The sequence below is a fragment of the Tursiops truncatus genome, chromosome 15 (genome assembly GCF_011762595.2).
Source record: "Tursiops truncatus isolate mTurTru1 chromosome 15, mTurTru1.mat.Y, whole genome shotgun sequence".
Classification (NCBI taxonomy): Eukaryota; Metazoa; Chordata; class Mammalia; order Artiodactyla; family Delphinidae; genus Tursiops; species Tursiops truncatus.
Window position 1 is genome coordinate 70,449,397 of NC_047048.1, and position 19,193 is coordinate 70,468,589.

The 19,193-nt window shown below is 46.7% G+C and overlaps 1 protein-coding gene across 3 annotated transcripts in view; it reads right to left on the reverse strand.

Annotated features, from left to right (window-relative positions):
• JPH2 (junctophilin 2) overlaps positions 1–14,744 on the reverse strand; it is a 65,789-nt gene extending 51,045 nt beyond the window's left edge. For all 3 annotated transcript variants that reach the window (XM_073793019.1, XM_073793020.1, XM_073793021.1), the window contains exon 1: positions 13,881–14,744. In XM_073793019.1, the coding sequence (XP_073649120.1) occupies positions 13,881–14,259 (379 nt within the window). In that variant the 5' untranslated portion in view covers positions 14,260–14,744. The remainder of the gene's footprint in view (positions 1–13,880) is intronic.
• Positions 14,745–19,193: the final 4,449 nt, after the last annotated feature.

Below are 19,193 nucleotides of genomic sequence, written 5' to 3' on the forward strand. Positions count from 1 at the left end.
GAGGCTTGCCTACCTCTGGATTCTTGTTTATGTGTGATTAGAAATATCCTTATTAAACAAGGTCTGTGCTGTCCAATACGGTAGCCATTAGATGCATGTGGTTATTGAGCACTGAATTTAAAAGTTTTAGTACAGGGACTTCCCTGGTAGCGCAGTGGTTAAGAATCCGCCTCCCAATGCAGGCAACACAGGTTTGAGCCCTAGTCTGGGAAGATCCCACAAGCCTCAGAGCAACTAAGCCCACGTGCCACAACTACTGAGCCTGCGCTCTAGAGCCCGCGCACCTCAACAAAGAGTAGCCCCTGCTCGCCGCAACTAGGAAAGCCAGCGCACAGCAACGAAGACCCAGTGCAGCCAATGAATAAATAAATAAATGAATAAAAATAAAAAGATTTAGTACAACAAAGAATGTAAAATATCTCACTAATAATTACATATTGATTACATGTGGAAATTATAATATTTGGGGTAATGGGTTAAATAAAAGATGTGATTAAAATTCATTTCACCTTTTTAAATGTGGCTGCTGGAAAATTTTAAATTATGTTTGGAGCCCATGTCATATTTTTGTTGGAAAGGGCTAGTTTAGGTCATCTGGAGTTAGGGTTTTCTGTTACTTGCAGACAGAAAAAAATATCCAAAAAGATACAAGTATTAGCATTCTGATTTTACAGTGGGAAAAACTGGCACTAAAAATGTAAATAGGGCTTCCCTGGTGGCGCAGTGGTTGAGAGTCTGCCTGCCGATGCAGGGGACGCGGGTTCGTGCCCCGGTCCAGGAAGATCCCACATGCCACGGAGCGGCTGGGCCCGTGAGCCATGGCCGCTGGGCCTGCACGTCCGGAGCTTGTGCTCCGCAGCAGGAGAGGCCACAACAGTGAGAGGCCCGCATACCGCAAAAAAAAAAAAAAAAAAATGTAAATAACTTGCTCATGATCACACCAGTGTAGCCGTTGTTGGTGATCACAGTCAAGCATCCTGGCCAGTGCTTTCTCCTCTGTACCTCTAAGAACCTCAGAATACCTCTTACAAGTGAAAGGTTCAGAAACCCTCACCCAAACCTCAGCTCGGAAGAAAGCATGACCGTTTCGGAAACCCAAGGGGAGACAGAGAAGAGACCTGTGGGTCAGACCATGGATTCCGCCTCCAAATACAGAATGAATACTGAGAACACCATCCCCTCTGGCCGGTGACACCTGCCTATTTCTAGGAAACTGTCCAACTGTCAGTGTCCAACTGTCAGTGTCCCTAGGGGACTGAACAGAGATGGAGAGAAAGTAATCAGGAGTAGCTCCTCTCCAGAGGTCCCCACTGCCCATGGAAGTCCTTACCTGACAGTTCAGTGTCTTCATGACCTGGTCCCAGCTCACCTTCTCAGTTTTCCTCCCCAAATCCCCCAAAGCCTACTTTCAAAGCCACCTGCTTCAGAAACCTACCCAGGCCACCTTCCTTCCTCCAAACTCTCATCACTTCTTCCCACCCATGGCCGCTATCTTGTCTATATATTGTCTATTTTGTCCAACAGCCATCTCTGATCCTTCTCCAAATCCTCTCACGTAGTCTTAGAAGTTAGTTCAAGATCTTTGGGCAGGACCATGGAAGCGTCAACAATAGATTTCAGACAGGGTTTAAGATAGAGCATGGCAGGTAGGGGAGTGAGCGCCAGAAGAGGCCAAGGGTCACGGCTCTTGTCCAGGCACCCTAAATCAGATGAGGTAAACCAGGAATGCACATTGTGGTGAACACACGTGCCCATGCCATGGACAGCCACATAGATGCTCTTGACTATAGGGGACCCATCCCACCTTGATGAAGACCATGGATCCTGTGTCCCAGAGAGAGCAAGTCAAACCTGAGACATCTTTGGGAGCAGCAAAGAATAATGGAAATTGCTTGGGTTTTGGAAACAGACCTGACTCTGAATATCTCTTTAATCTCTCCCCACTTCCCTTTATCTCCACTCCGTCCATCTAGTGCAGGGCTGTGCCAATATTCCCTGGTTAACTACAGTAGCGTCTGCCCTGGTCTTTGCCTCCCCAGATACACACTTCAATCCATGCTTCGCTGCCGCCAGAGTCATCTCCTTTGTAAGATGCAGATGTGATCAGGTTATCCCCACGTAAAACTTTGTGACGGCTTCCCAGTACCTTGAGGGAACTTGAGTACCCCTAGGAAACATATTCTGAGACTGAGATTGCATGTGGGTGATTCTGGGGGGAGGGCTCTCAGGGCAAACAGCCATAAGGAAGGAAGCAGGCTTCAATAAGTGGAAGAAGTCGAACAGTTGCAGCTAAAGCCTCACTGGATCCCATGGGGATCTCTGGAGCTGGTATGGCCCTTCAGAGTTGTCCAAAATCAAAGCAAGGAGGCTGGGTCTTTGTACTCCTGTATCAACTAGTCCTTAACTGTGGGTTACCCCCAGAGGGAGGTACCTCCTTTTGACAGAGGGCAATGGCCAGCTATGAGCCATCAGCAGCCCAAACTTCCGGCGGCTGGGGAAAAGAGGACCCTGCTCCTGCGGCGTGTCTGAGGGTGTCCCACAGCATCTGCTGTAAGGATGAAATTCAAACTCTTTGTTGTGACCCACGAAGCCCTCTTGGCTTGGGCCCTGCCAACGCTCCAGCCTCATGTATCCCACTCTCTCTCCCAGTCTCTGTGCTCCCACCTTTTCTTTTTTATTTATTTTTTTTTTTTTCAGTACGCGGGCCTCTCACTGCTGTGGCCTCTCCCATTGCGGAGCACAGGCTCCGGACGCGCAGGCCCAGCGGGCACGGCTCACGGGCCCAGCCGCTCCGCGGCATGTGGGATCTTCCCGGACCAGGGCACGAACCCGCGTCCCCTGCATCAGCAGGCGGACTCTCAACCACTGCGCCACCAGGGAAGCCCCCACATTTTCTTGAACACAGCATGCTCCGTTCCCACCTCCAAGCCTTTGCACTCAATATTCCTTCTGTCCGGCACCATGTGGTCCTCCCATCACCCATCCTTAAGATCTCAGCCTCAAGGCTAAGATCACTTCCTCAAGGAAGCCTTCTCTGATTACTCGACCAGACTAGGCTCACCCATTATCAGCTCATAAACCCTTCTACTTGCCCTTCAAATTATTTATCCCATGTTGTAATTAAATAACTGTCCAATGCTGGTCTCTGCTGTTAGAATGCACGCTCTTGAGGGCAGGGACCCAATGCCTTGCTCACCACAGCACCTCCAGCCCTCAATGTGATGCCCAGAGAAGGCATCCAGCAGATACTGTCAAATGAGTACATGAGTACCCGGCCCTGGACAAGTTCTTTTTGAGTCTATCTCTGCTCAGCAAAGGAAGCAAAGCAATTTTCCTTGCAGGGTTGCTGTGAGTGTCCTGTGAGTTATCTAGCAGAGACCTCAGACTCTCGATAAATGTTGGCTCCCTTCACTTCTTGGGAAAGGATTGCAGGGTGACCAGTCATCCCCGTTTGCCTGAGATTGAGGGGGTTCCCCGAGAAACTTTAATACTTTCAGTACTAAAACCAGGACAGTTCCCAGGCAAACCGGGAGGGTTGGAAACTGGGAGGGTTGGTTGCCCTAAATTTGGGTGGGAAGGAGAGAAGTGCATTTCATATTAGCACGTTGTTCCTGGTATGCTGGTAAAACAGCTCTTTGGAAAAACAAACAACCCTGATTCATCGCGTCGGCCAATTTCCATCATCTAAATATTCCCACCCTGGCCAGTGAAGCTACCAGCGGTCGAACAGCCAGCTTGCAAAATTCCTGAAAACTTAACAATGGGCCGTCATGCACCAGTAGGAGCTGATGCCAGCGCCCCGTAGCTAATACAGACTGTCGCGTTCCTGATATCCACACATGCACAACAGGGTCATAGACAACCTCAACTCGGGGGTAAGTGAGAATATTTCAATCCCCAGAAAGGCACAGCTGGAATGGACCTTGAAGACCATCTAGTCCAAGGCAACAAGTCATCTGTCACATGGGCTACCACTTCCCCATCCTGTGTCCACAACAGACATTGTTAATCGATCATGATGCTGAATCCTAATAAGGCAGAGCAGTCTCCCCTCACCACCTCTCCGGGCAGCCACAGTCAAGTAGCTGATGTTGCATGTGCGAGAAATCGACTTACCTCCAGGAGTAAGTGTGGTTCAGCCCCTCATTATACAGGGTAGGAAGCTTAGGCACAGAGTGGTACAGGGACCTACCCAAAGCCACACAGCCAGGCAGTAGCTCAGCTGGGACTAAGGAACAGATCACCTGCCTTCCTTGCCCTTTCAATCCTGCTTTGCCTTGAAGAGCTGAATACCCCAGAGTGGGGCAGTATGAAGGGAACTCATTTGGGATCTGAGCCTAGATTCTGGGGGACTCTCCTTAGAGCCCCCAAACTCTCTTTGTACCCTGAAGGCTTCTTAACATGTCAGCATATAAACGTTTATGTGTTGCGGGGAGAGCACTTCTGAAAAACTTACAAAGTGGCACATGCCCATTGCATAAAATTCAAACAACAGAGGAGTATTTAAAATAAAAAACTCTTGTATTGTCTCCCCAGAGGTAATCACTGTTAACAATTTCAGTCCTTCCAGGACTTTTTCTACTTATTTACAAGCCTGTATATATCACAAGTGAACTAAAAGATTAGCTGCTCCCCACCCTAACACCGTCCCCCCGCAATAAATATTTGTCCAGTGGCTCTTGTTTGCTTAAAATGCCTTAGATTCCCTTCCATATGAGTATAGGTGGGTCTGTCTCTGTCCTTTCCCCCTCCCCCCGGCTGCGCCGTGCAGCATACTGGAATCTTAGTTCCCCGACCAGGGCTCGAACCCACGCCCCCTGCAGTGGAAGCTCAGAGTCTTAACCACTGGACCACCAGGGAAGTCCCTGTCTCTGTCTTGTTTTTTTTTTTTCGCTCTCTCTCTTTTTAAACTTTTTTTTTTTTTTTTATTGAGGTGTAGTTCTGCCTCGGTCTTTTTAATGGTTTTCGTACTTCCTGGCACGGTCTTACGAATTAACTGAACAGTCCCTTTGGGTGAGCATATAGATGCTCTTCCGTTTTTCCTGTAACAATCCCAAGGCCTTGCTCTCTGGCTCGCCTGCGAGGTGGTCCCGAAGTCCCTTCCTGTGGCCCCCAAATGCTACCTCCCATCAAAGCTCCACTGTCTCTGGTTTCGCAGAATCACCAACAGGGGATTAATCAGGTGACACTGAGCGGATGCTGACAGTCTTGGGGCCTCGGGGGAAGCATCTTTGCCAGGCCCTGGGTCAGCTCAACAACGCTGAGGGCCTTGGAAGCCAGAAATAATTGAGTGTGGGGGAGGAAAGGGATCAAGGGGAGACGGCCTGGGCTCAGACCCCCCACTGGTTGCTCAGGGCTCCCTGTCTGTGTGCACGCCCGCCCACAACCCTCACGCCCACGTGCCGTGTTTAACGGGCTTTGCTGACTCTCAGTACACAGCACCGAGCTCCTGACCTTCCCTCTTCAAACACTCACCCTAGCTTAGCTCAGGGCAACGCCATCCTTTGTGGCTCAGGCCAAAGCCTTGGAAGCTTCCTTGACTCTTCTTTCTCTCACTCCCCCTATGCAATCTATCAGCCCAATCTTTCGGCTCCAGGTTCAAAACAGACCCAGAGTTCGACCACTTCTCCCCACCTCTGCTGATCCAGGCTGAAGGTCCAAACCATCGTCATGTCTCATTGCAATAGACACACTAATTGATCTCCCTGCTTCTACCCTTTCTGCACCACATCCTTGCCCCCAAACCGTCTCTGAACACAGTAGCCAAAGGAAGCCCCTAAGCAAAGTCAGAGCATGTCACTGTTATAGCCCGCATTTTTCTCAGGGTAAAAGCCAGATTCTTACAATGGCCTACCAGGCCCTGCGTGAACTACCCTGTGCCACACCTTCCCGGCAGGAATATTATATAGGGGATGCTGTGTCCTTCTCTGTACATCCCAACAAAGGCCCCTATTTTCTGGTTGTCCTGTCATCAATGATGTGAAATTTGATCACTTTGTTAAGACGGTATTCACAAAGGATTCAAATTTAATTAAAAATAAAAGTAAGAAAAACATTGTGCGTGCCACACAGAGCATTTCCTGCAGGTTGCGGCCCACCCTCAGGCCTCAGGGTGCGGCCCCCATTCTACACGGTTCAAACAATGGTCAGCTGCACATGCTTGAATACCTCCAGGCACAAGGTGCTCACTACTCGCCTAGGGGGAGAGGCTTCTGGAGTTCCCACTGCCCCTGGATCGCCCTCTCGATTCTGCCAGGTGGGTCCGGGTCAGTCGACTCCCAGTTATGCAGGAGTAAGTAGGGGCCTTGGTCTTGACCAGACCCAAAGCCCACCTACTCTGTGGCTCTGGCTTGGGAAAGGAAAGGAGAGAACAGGGGCGGCCCTCTGGTCTATGGCAGGAAGCAAGCCTGTCTCCCTCACCCCACACCCCGCCCTCAACCAGGGACCTTAGAAAATGAGACTGGACATTCCTCACAAAGGTGTGGCAGCCAGGGCTGGTCCAAGCAACAGCTGCTGGGGACATGAAATTAGCAGGCCCTGGAAGCAAGCCAGCTCGATGAATGCCAAGGGCCTGGCCTTGGACAGGGGTACGTCTGGGGAGATTTGGCCAACTGGACACATGCATCCCAGAAAACAAGGCTGCAGAGAGGACTAGTGACATCCACTTCCCGGTCTCACTGAGGGTCCACTCTGCTCCCCTGGAGTCCCGGATAAATGCCAAGAAGCTGCTGTGACAGCAGCCCAGATGACTATCACGCTGACCCCCTGGCTGTGAACTGGGACATGAGATTTTCAAGATGAGGTTAAATTATGCTGATCCTACATTCGAAATGGAATCATGCCTGACTTGGGTTCCATCTACACTGGCAGGACCCAAGGCAGAACTAAGCAAAGTCTTGGCTTATTTAAGTGCTCCAAAATCAAAAGCTAGGTTTTGTACTGAAATATTCTTCCCCAAACGGAGGCAGGTGTGGTTCAGACCATCCTGAATTAGTTCGCCCTTTGGACTGTGAAAGAAACACAGAAAAGAGAATATATGTTTCAGCATTTCCTCTGTGCCAGGCATCCTGCTAAGTCCTTTTTATGTATTATCTCATTTCATTGTTTCAATCACATTTTGAGGGAGATTTTGACATCCCTAATGGAAAAAAGGAAATGGAAGGTGAAAGAGATCACATGATACGCTTATGTTTGTAGACTTAAGAAGTGGTCCCACTGGGATTTGGACCCAGATCTGGCTACTCTAAGCCCCAAGTGTTTAAGTAACACAGGCTTCCTTTAGTCCCATCAGATTCTCTTAGGACTTCTACACTTGAGTTTTAATAGCAATCAAGAAATTCTAAATTAAAAGACATTCTTTTTAAATCTGAAAAACAACCCCCCCCCAAAAAAAATCCCACCAAAACTAAGAAATTAATTTAGCAAGGTGAAAGGATTGAAAAAGCAGTGAACAATTGGAACAATGAAATTTAAAATGCCATTTATAATATCATAAAAAAGTAAAATACTCGTTAATTTTATCAAAAAAAAAAGTGCAAGACATTGAAAACTCTAAAACTTTGCCAAACAAAATTAAAGAAGACCTAAATAAATAGGAATATATACCATGTCCATGATTGGAAGGCTCACCGCTGTTCAGACGTCCATTCTCTCCAAATTGATGTGTCGATCAAATGCATTTTTTCTGTAATTATTTTACTCATAATCACACAATAAATGAATGGAACGAATGCATCAGTATGAACGATGCAGCACATTTTTAGAAAACTAACTAGGATCCAAGAAAATGGAAAAAAAGAATTTAAAAAGCAACAAGACAGTGTCCATAGATGGGTCTCTTAAATTCTCTAGTGAAGAGATAATACAGTCACTCCTTTACAAATTGCCTTTGGTTCTTATGCTTATCTTAATTGTGAAGTTGTGCCGAATCTACTTCAGCAAAACCCATCAACTGCATTTTTAATCAAATTTCCATCAGGCATTTTTAGTAGAAATTGACAACCTGATTTTATCATCTATATAGAAATGGAAATGATCTAGAATAACCGACACGGTCTTGAACAAGGAGAGCAAAGTTGGAGGATTTACTCTGATTTAAAAACTTGTTTTAAAGCTCCACGAACCAAGGCAGTGTGATATTGGCACAAAGATAGACACATAGATCAATAGAAACGATATTCCTTTGCAGAGCAAATATGTAAAGAAATATGGAGGTTAAGTTGCTTCGTGGAACCCATATCACAGGCCCAGATAATGTGACATCAGGTATTATTCAGGCCTCTAGCCTGGCAAATTCATTTAGCTCCCATGTTCAGAGTCAATTGGGCTAAAATGAGCTTAAGTCATCAGCTTTGGGAAGGATAAAGAAATCTGTGTCCAGAGCATAGAAGGTTGTGTTTTTGACCCAGGTCTCATACTTAAACATAAAAATATCAGTGTTTCAGTATGTAATAATAATAATAAGAGCACTAACCACATGCCTAAAACTGTTCTAAGTATTTTAAGTATTCAGTGCATCATTTAATTCTCTCAACAAGAGAGAACAATAATTCTATCAATAATATCTCATAAAAGAGAAAAGAGCAAGTACAGCATATAGGAAGAGAAATATTGTTTCATGATGATTTGCTCCAGTTTTATGTTTTTGTGTGTGTGTGCATAGAATTACAATGAGAAATACGTATCTTAAGGTGGGCTGTGGTCATAAAAATTTGAAAGCCGCTAGTGTAGTAGATGAGAGAGTTGTTAAGAAGCCTCAATAATAAATTGGGAGCCTGGGATTGACATATACACACTACTATATATAAAAGAGATAACTAATAAGAACCTGCTGCAAAGCACAGGGAACTCTACTCTGTATTACAGATTATGTATAGTCTGTAATGGACTATATGGGAAAGGAATCTCTAAAAAAAGGGTGGATATATGTATATGTATAACTGATTCACTTTGCTGTACACCTAAAACTAACACAACATTATAAATCAACTATACTCCAATAAATATTTTTTTAAAAGACCCACTACTGGGCATATAATTCAAAAAGACACATGCACCCCAATGTTCATTGCAGCACTGTTTACAATAGCCAGGTCGTGGAAGCAACCTAAATGCCCATCGACAGACGAATGGATAAAGAAGATGTGGTACATATATACCATGGAATATTACTCAGCCATAAAAATGAACGAAATTGGGTCATTTGTAGAGACGTGGATGGACCTAGAGTCTGTCATACAGAGTGAAGTAAGTCAGAAAGAGAAAACCAAACATCATATATTAATGCATATATGTAGAATCTAGAAAAATGGTACAGATGAACCGGTTGGCAGGGCCGAAATAGAGACACAGATGTAGAGAACAAACACGTGGACACCAAGGGGGAAAAGCCGGGGTGGCAGGGTGGGGTGGTGGTGGGATGAACTGGGAGATTGGGATTGACATGTATACACTAATATGTATAAAATAGATAGCTAGTAAAAATATATATATATAAAATTATGTTAAGGAAAAATAAACCTCACTAATATAATGAACGTATGATTCTTAGCACAGAGCCTGAGAGATAAAGACTAGTAAAGACTCCGTAAATGGTAGAGACAGTTATTACTATTGTCACAGAGCCTGATAAAAACTAGTAAACACTCAACAAATGGTCAAGACCATTGCTACTACTGTCACGGCCAGCTTCATGGGCATTTAACCGGTGTAGTCACACAGGACCCTGCTCAGAAGGGTCCTGAACATGGCTTAATGCTCTCTTGTCACCATCTTGAAATTCTTACTGATCTTGAAGAAGGGGCCCACGTTTTCATTTTGCACTGTGTCCCTCAAATTATGTAGCCAGTCCTGATTATTTTGTATAGTTGTCTGTCATTTATTAAAATACTGATTCATAATATGTATAAAATATTTAATTATCACTTACAACGATCAAATTCCATCTCTGCCTCTTATCAGTTAGAGGACCATGAGAGAATACTTACTATCTGTCTCAGTTTCCTCTTCTATAAAAGAGGGGTAACAAGAGTACTTCTCCGTAAGGTTACTGTGAAAGTTTAACTAACACAACACATGCCACGTACCAAGATCAGCACCCGGCACATCCTTCCTACTCCGAAAATGTTAACTATTATTATTATTAACTTCATGAAAAAAAGGCAACCTTGGGCTTGGTTTTTCCTACTGCACATTTTGGGGAGGGGATTATTGAACTAGACCCATGATTCTGGAATTTATCTGAGCACCAGATTACTTGGAGAATCTGATGGCTCTTTGAGGAAATACCTCCCAGAAAAACACAGATAGTCCACGCACATATGCACACATCTTGCCTGCAGTTTCAGGCCATTTATGGGCCTCTGAGGCCAAGGCTCAGGCCCAGGTCAAGATCCGAGGAAAGCAAAGATCACTAGTTGCCCTTCTAGTCCTGGAGTCTGTGGGTCTCTGGGGAGGAAACCGCCAGGCAGCACGTTACTACTTAAGGACCTGGTGTATGCAGGCTTTGGGCTTTTAAGTCAGCAGCTATTTTTAGCTTTGCTATATATGGCCAGGGGAGGAATGTGGGGCTATAGGCAGGGGAGGGGGTGCCAGGAGGCTGAGGGCAGAGTTTGGGAGGCTGGAGCTCCTTTGCCTTGACCACCTTACCCTTCCCACCAAAGAATTGGAGCTTAACTTCCAGCCAAAGCAACAAGCATGGGGAAGAGAGAAGGTCTGTGGATTTAGGAGTGGCAGGGGCTTCCATGAAGATGCCAGGTCAAGTCACTTTAGAACAGTGATATTCATACTTTTTTGACCGTGACCTGCAGTAAAAAATATATATGTTTGAATCATGACACAATCATAAACACATTTTTTTGCCCATGATGAATAATTGATTAATCTACCATGAAATCATGAAAATAATAATGTGCGAATTTTCTATATTGTTGAATTTAATTTAAAGGGTCATCTTTTATTCCTGATTAAGTACTTTGTGTGGAGATATTAGTAGATGGTAGTCATCAATGTAGAAACACAGACATTTTAATACACACACTATATATATACATATACCCATATATGTATATATATACATATATCTCCAACTGAACAAACATTTCAGGAAACAATACTTTATCTCATTCTCTATGAAACACTTTGATATTTTCTATTCTGTTCTGTTCTATTCTATTCTTTCATTTTTTAAAATGCAGGTCATGACCCAATAAATTGATTTTGCCAATGAATCAACATCTCCAGTTTGGGTTTGGAACAGGCAGACACCTGTAACATTGGACTGCAAGGTAAGGTAGGGAGTGGAGGAAAGGGGACATATTATCGCTTAGCTCAGTACTTCTCAAAACTGGGGATAAGATAAAGGTTTCAGCCGCTGGATGGCAAGCTTTGGACCTCAGAGTCTTTGTACACTGTTCTCTCCACCTGGAGCATGCGTCCTCCACCCTTGTCACCTGGTTCACTCTGGTACTTCAGAGCTCCACTTGCCACTTATTCCAGGAAGCCTCCCTGATTGCCTCAGTCTGGTTAGCTGCCTGCTTCTTGCTCCTTTAGTCCCTGGCACATCCCTGCTTGGCACCCAACACAATTTTTTCTTAGATTCTCTGGAAGGCAGGAACCTTTCCCATCCTGTTCATTTCTACACCCTCCTCACCAGCCGCCCACCACCCACCCAGTGTAGCGTAGCACTGACTTCCTAATAATCACTCAGTAAATATTTATTGAATGAATTGATGATAGTTAATAGTAATAATGGCAACTACACATTTATCGCATGAGAAATCTTAGGAGAGATCAGTATAAATCCATTTTAGGGATGAGGAAACTAAAGCTCCAAGAGATCAAATAATATGATGGGGGAGGGGAGTAATCCAGCATTGCCTGACTCCCAATGGTACCTAATCACAGGATCTTATTTGTCCACATTCCCCTCAACACTGTCCAGGATGGGGCAAAGGGCAGGTCCTTAACAACCCCTGGGAGACCTGATGACAGGTTGATTAAAGAGATTTTCCGAAGCAGTGGCCACATCTAATTTTGGAGGGTTGCACTCGTAGGAGAGGATCTATGAGGTTTCCAGGCCCCCTGGATGTGGGGCTGTCTCATTCGGGAGGAGAGTCTGGGCTTCTGACAAACCAGGGAGGCAGGCCTTCCGATGACACACCTTTCTAGGCTCCTGGACACACTTAGGCTAAAACCCAAGGCCCTACAAGTGTGTGTGACCTGGCCCATGCCTGCCACTCCAGCGGCAGCCCCATCAGCCCGGCCTGTTCCGCTCAGTCATGCGGATCCCACCGCTCCGGTGTTCTTGCTGTCCTCACCCATGCCGAGCCCAGTCCTGCCTCAGAGCCTTTGCAGTCGCCATTCCCTCTGCCTGGGATCTTCCCTCCCTCTCTAGTCCTCTCCACCCTACTTCTCAGGAACTCCCCATCCAAAAACATCACCCTCTTCCTTCTCTGCTATTTTTTTCATAACACTAGTAACTTCTGGAAATTGCATATATGTTTGTTTTCCGGTTTATTTCTGTCTTCTTCACCAGACAGGGAAGTCCCTGAGGACTATGCTTGCTCACTGCCTTGGCCCCTAGGACTCACTGTGGGAGGGCGCCTGACACATAGTTGGTGATCCATGAATGAATGAATGGGTTTCCCCCGTTTTAGACATCTTGGGACATCGGCCTCTAGTTTCCCAGAAATGTGTGTCCCTGCGACTCACATCCAGGCCCGCAACACACACAAACCGTGGTTTGGGGAGGGGAGAGAAGGAACTTTCAGCACGTGCGTACTTGCACCACTCTGCATGGATAACTGATGTCCAGCAAGCATGCAAGGATTATCTCCATCTGGTAATTGGAGAATCTGAAGCTTGCTCTCTGCTTGTCCCCAGTGTGTAGTGTAGTGTCCGGCATAAACATCTGGTGAACTTAATTGCACTGAATTGCAGAGGTTCCGCAAACTGCTCAAGGTCACCAAATTAGGAAATGTGGAGCCAGATTTTGTTCAATTCCAGCCAGGGTTGCGTGGCCGCCATAGTGCCATAGAAACTCCAGGGACACAACCTGTTAACATCCAGAGGCATTCGAGGGTGGGCCCTCAGACACTCACCAGTTGGGAGCCCAGTCAGGAGCCCATCCTGCACCTGAGGCCATTCTCTATCTGCTTCTCAAACATAATTTTCCCATCAAGGTTCAGTTCAGATGTCACCTCCTCGAAAGCATCCCCTGATCTCCTCAAATCTAACTTCTCTTTTCTGCCTCAGCACTCTGTGAATACTTGTGTATAATTGTTTGTCCACAAGCCTATCTTTGAACCCATGGGATGTATCTTGTTCCTCTTTATATCGAACCCTTTTTACAGTGCCTGGTGAATAGGTGGTACTACAGGAATATGCACTGAATGAAAGGATGCTTGGATGGATGGGTGGATGGATGGATGGATGGATGGATGGATGGATGGATGGACAAATGGGTGGATGGATGAATGACTGGAATGGATGAATGAATGAATGAATACTTCATGATCTATTGATTGAAAATAATTTTCACGGCAAAGTTGACATTAGACACCAATTCTTCTGGAGCATATTCCACATCTGATGGTACACCCAGCATGCAACAGTAGCAGTAGTGTCTTACTGAACGTGTATTTCTATGGCAGGCCTTGCATTAGAAGCACTTCTGCCAATCCTCTCAATAGCTCCGTTATTGACCCCACTTTACTAACAAGGAAATAGATGCAGACAGAGGCAGAGCCGCTTGCCCGAAGCCACACAGCAGATAACATCCTGGCACCTCTGATCTGGTGCTGGATCTTCCCACCCACCACCCGTCTTCCTCACCCTGCCTGGCCCCTCCCCCAGGTCCGCAGGCCCCAGGCTGGGCTCACCTCCATCTGCATAGGTCTCCGTGCCGTAGCCGTCCTGCAGGCCATTGTTCCAAGTGCCCTCATACTTGGCACCGCTGCTGCTGCTCTGCCGGGTTCCGTAGCGTCCCTTGAAGCCGTGCGTCCACTCGCCCTTGTACAGCCAGCGTCCCTTGGTCTCTATGCCCAGCCCATGCCGTTTGCCCTGGCTCCAGTATCCCTCGAAGGTGTTTCCGCTGGGCCAGGTATACACACCCGCCACTTCAAAGCCAAAGTTCCAGGAGCCCGAGTATTCGCCCTGGCCCTTGGGGCCCGTGCACAGTCCGTGCCCGTGGGCCTTTCCCCCCTCCCAGCCCCCGCAGTACGCCCCGCCATCATCAAAGTCAAAGCGGCCCCCGCTCATCTCATCGTAGCCCCTGACCACCTCACCGTCCTCCAGCTTCGGGGGAGAGGGCAATGGGGGGGGTGGTGCCAACGACTCTCTCCAAGCAGCTCAGGGCCGCCCCCCCCCCGCCCCGGACTCACTGCGCCCCTGGAGGGGGTAAGCAAGATGCCACCCGAGGCTGAAGGAACCCAGGAGCCAAGTCAGCACTGGGTCGGCTGGTCAGTGCCATGCCTGGGAGGCCCCCACTCACTCAGCCAGAGGAAGGCTGCCAGCTGGGAAGGAAGTGGGAAGGAGAGGTTCAAAGTGTCCACGGAGTGTCCCAAACCTGGCTTCCATGGAGTCAAAGGAAAAACGGTGTGATCCCTTTAAGAAGTGCAGTGAAAGGGGTGGGGTGGAGGGGTCCCCAGTCCGTTTTCAAAGAGGAGAAATTCCCCCTCGGTGACAACCCCCAGCCCGAGGCTGAATTCCTGCAGCCGACTGGCCCCCTTCTCCTCCACCCCCGGTGGGTGTGCAGGGCTGTGATTCTCCCACCCCTGCCCCGCCCCTTTCCAATCCTGCCCTCCTCCTGGGATGGAAAGGTCAGTGTTGCCCTAACAAGGCCATTGGAGCTCAGAAGCTGCTCCCAAAATAACCCCCTGGCCGGCCCAGCCTCCTTCAAAGTGGGAGGGGTATTTCAAACTGGGCTAGCGCTCCAGACTCAGGGAGTGGTTGGAGGGATGAGGACGGGAAGCTGAGAACTAAGCGTGGGCAGCTGGGGAGCTTTGGTGGCTTTTCCTCTCTTGGGTAAGAGCTCCCTTCCACCTTCCTGGTCCCCTGAGTCTGCAGGCAGGGAGAGGAGAGGAAGACCAGCAGAACACCCGGTCCCGGAGCACTTAGAGTCCCCCAGAGCATAGAGGTGAGCATATCTCAGCCCCAGCACCACTCACATGCGCCCGCAGGACCTGGGGCTGTTATAACACCACTGCCAACCCCATAAAGGAATCTGGTGACCTAAAGAGAAAGGAACGGGGCGTGGGTTCACATATGCTTTTGAGAGTGGAGGAGAGAACTCAGGAAGAGAGGTGAGGTTCTGGAGACAAGAGTTGGGAAGATAAAGCGAGTCTGAGTCTAGTACAACCCCAAATTCCCTCCCTTCCCCCCAACCCTGGGAAAACCCTGGAAAGAACACAGTGCAAGAAGCATGGGTCACGGATCACTCCCTTTCTCTCTTCTGACGGGCAGGGAGACAGCCCTCCTCTCTCTAGTTCTGAGACACAGTGTTTCTGGTTGTATTGGAATGAGGTCGTCTCAGAAATACTCAAGGATTGTGATTCTTTTTTTTTTTAATTCCCTTTCCAAGCTCTCTTTTGCTGTGTTGTCCTAAGAGCCTGGGAGGCCAGACTTCAGAAAGCTCTTGGGGCAGGGTCAAGAGCAAAGGGACTGACCAGCACTCAGGTTCCCACCAAAATCCAGTGAAAGGGACAAATAAATCTCCAAGACAAGAGGCAGTGGCCAAGGCTAGAGACTGGAAATTCCAACTGAGCCCAGGGTTACCAGGAACACGGAGTAATTCTGGGAAAGGTAGGAGCCACCAAGCACAGGAAGCTGTGTGTGTGTGAGATGGGGGAGGAGGAGGATAGAAATCACCAAAAAAGCAAGCACAGAAGTGACCTGAGAACATTCAACTATTATTATCTGACTTCAGGCTAATCCGTCATACTCCAAATCCCATGATGACTTAGGCCACTTAAAGTCACCGCAGAAGATGTGTTCTTGTCTAAGGAATGGATAGAAAAGCCTCTCTCCCTTCACCCCAGCTGATCCTGGTTCTTACCACTTGGTTCCTTCCTCGTTCACAACCCTCTGTTGTGAGGGCTCTAAAGAGCCCTTCTCTGCCCACATTTCACCCCCAGGTAGAAACACCCAGCCTCAGAGCTCTCTACTGCTGGTTCTTTGCCAAGCTGACATGCAGCAAAAAGCAGTAGATAAAGACTGTATCATCTGGGTTTTGACTCACTCCTCCCGCGGGTTGACCGACAGCCTGCTTGCACAGTTCACAGCTGAGAGCACCTCAGTGCTGCCCCCAGAGAGTTCTGCTGTTGCCACTTCTGCTGGGTCTTTGGAAAATCACACGTTTCTTTCCAGCTCTGCTCTCCAGGGGAGAGGAAAGAGCATCTCAAACTGGAAGCCAGAGGGAGTTCAATACCCTTTGTAGTTAAATGCCAGCCAAATCACCATAATCCTGTTCTAAGGCTGGTGGCTACTGTGTTCTAGGGAGCTGTTCAGCCTGCATAAGTGTAGCCACCGTACAGCTCCCTACGGTGGTTCCCTACCAAGGGTGGGTACATGTAAGAATCACCTGTAGAACTTAAAAACATGAACAGAGTCCCACCCCATCTCCAACCTACTGAGTTAGATTGTCCTAGGAGAAGGCTTGGGCACTTGCATTCTTTTTAAAAGCTCCTCAGATGAATCTGACTCTCATCCCTGGTTAAGAACCACTGTGGGGGGAATGAGGGGTGAGGATGAATTGGGAGATTGGGATTGACATATATACACTAATATGTAAAAAATAGATAACTAAAAAGAACCTGCTTATAAAAATAAATAAATAAAATTAAAAAAAAACCCACACACAAATGGGGAGGGGTTTAAAAGTCATCTTGTCCAATCCCTATCAATATATCCAGGAGATTTTTCACAGAACTAGAGCAAATAATCCTAACATTTATGTGGAACTGCAAAGGAGCCCGAATTGCCATAGCAATCCTGAGGAAAAAGAACAAAGCTGGAAATAGAACCCGCCCAGATTTCAGACTATACTACAAAGCTACGGTGATCAAAACAGTGTGGTACTGGCACAAAAACAGACACATAGATCAATGCAACAGAATAGAGAGCCCAGAAATAAACCTACGTACCTATGATTGATTAATCTATGACCAAAGAGGCAAGAATACACAATGGAGAAAAGACAGTCTATTCAACAAGTAATGCTGGGAAAACTGGACAGACACACATAAAAAAAAAAAAGAACCACTGTATGTTTTCAAATTAAAAAACAGTTTCTTAATGATGTACAAATTCATGCATCCACTTACTTACCATCGGCTGTGTCAGGTAGATAGTTGTGGAGTTAGATTTGTGTTCAGATCCCAGTTCTGCCCCTCACAAGCTGTGTGACCTTGGACAAATTGTTAATTTCTCTAAGCCACAAATTCTTCATCTGTAAAAGTACCTATCTCAAAGGATTCTTGGTATGAAGGATAATAGTATCTACCTTATATGGCTGAGTATTATGTGAGTTAATGCTGTAAAAAGGCTTATAACAGACTAAACACCTAATATCAATATTAGGTATCAATATCAAATATCAATATTATCCTCACATGACAAGTTGCTTTTCAAACTATCATGATTAATAAAATAGTCACCAAAGAGGGAAGAATCACCCCCTAAATATTAAGTATATTGACACTGAAGCACTCCTTACTCTTCCCAGTACATGTTTACTCAACGTTACCCTGTGGTTTTTCCTTTTTTAAACTGATAAACTGTGTTATTGGTAAAGGGACACTTTGATTTCTTAAAAGTTTAAGTAAATTCTTTGCCAAATTTGGTACTGGCCTTACGTGACCAGCCATCCCTTTTTTGCATCTCCCTTTAAACCAGTGAGTTTCAAGGAAAGGGAGACCCCTTGTGGCCACATGTGCATTACAACAGATTTTTCTTAGGAATACCAAGTTCTTTCAAACCAAAGAGAATGGTCTTGGGATGAATTTTAAACTGTTTTTATAGGTAGCTATCCCATTCTCTCTTTTTCACAGGGTTTTTCTCACTCCATGGTTCTGTTCTTTGGTCGGAGGGGGCAGTCACTTGCTTCCTCTATTTCTTTCTCAACTTCTCAAGCATGGCTTCTTCCTAGGGAAGGTGGAGAGGAGAGAACTGAAAATGCAGAACAGAGAAGAAATGCACACAGGTATCCGCTTGAGTTTCTTCTCAGCCATCAAAGACTTAGCTGAAGAAGGCTCACCTCCCAGACAAGTTACCTGGCTGGGTTATGTGCCTTCCCACATACTGGCTCCTCCCTCAAACTATGAGCTGTTTGAAGCAAAGATTACCTTGATTCCAAAAAAAAAAAGTGCATGAACACCTCCTAAGTGCCTGCCTGGCACTCTGGCTCCTCTTTGCGTGCGTGGCACCTGCACATACTGGGTGTCCTCATCTTCCCTTCCGCGCATTATTTGGCAACTGACCACTCCCTTCTCGAGATGCTTTTTCATTCGACTTCTAGGGCTCGTCTCTTGGTTCTGCTCCTGCCTCACTGGCTGCTACCACTCAAGTCTTCTGCTGGTTCCTCCTCATTCCCCTGATCTCTATACCTTGGAAATGGCCCAGAGTTTGGTCCTCTGACTGATTATCATTTACTTCCTAGGTGATCTCCTTCAGTTGCAGAGCTTTCATTAACAGCCACATTCTGATGGCTCCTAACTTTGTATCTCCACCCTGTACCTCTCTCGATCTTCAGTCACATAACCAACCTCCAACTCAGCATCTCTACATGATATCTCATAAGCATCTCAGACTTGAGAAGATCAAAATCAAACTCCCAAGGTCTCCCCCCGGATCTGCCCCTCCAGCCAACTCCCAGTGTTATTAAAACCTTTGGAGTCATCCTTAATACCAACGCTTCTCTCACACCCTATATCCATCAGCTCTACCTTCAAAATAATCCCGGGATACGTCTTCTCTCCCACACTGCCAAGCGTCCGAGCCACTAGAAAGCACTGCCTACTACAGGAGCCTCCTGACGGCCTCCTTCCCTTCCTTCTCCTGGTTTCCCTCTTAGTCTACAGAGCAGCCAGTGCTCTTTCTAAAAGACAAGTCTGATATGCCTCTCCTCTCCTCCAAACCCCCTCAAAAGCTCCCTATCTCTTCAGGAGTCAAAGCCTTTAAAACGGCCTCTGAGGGCC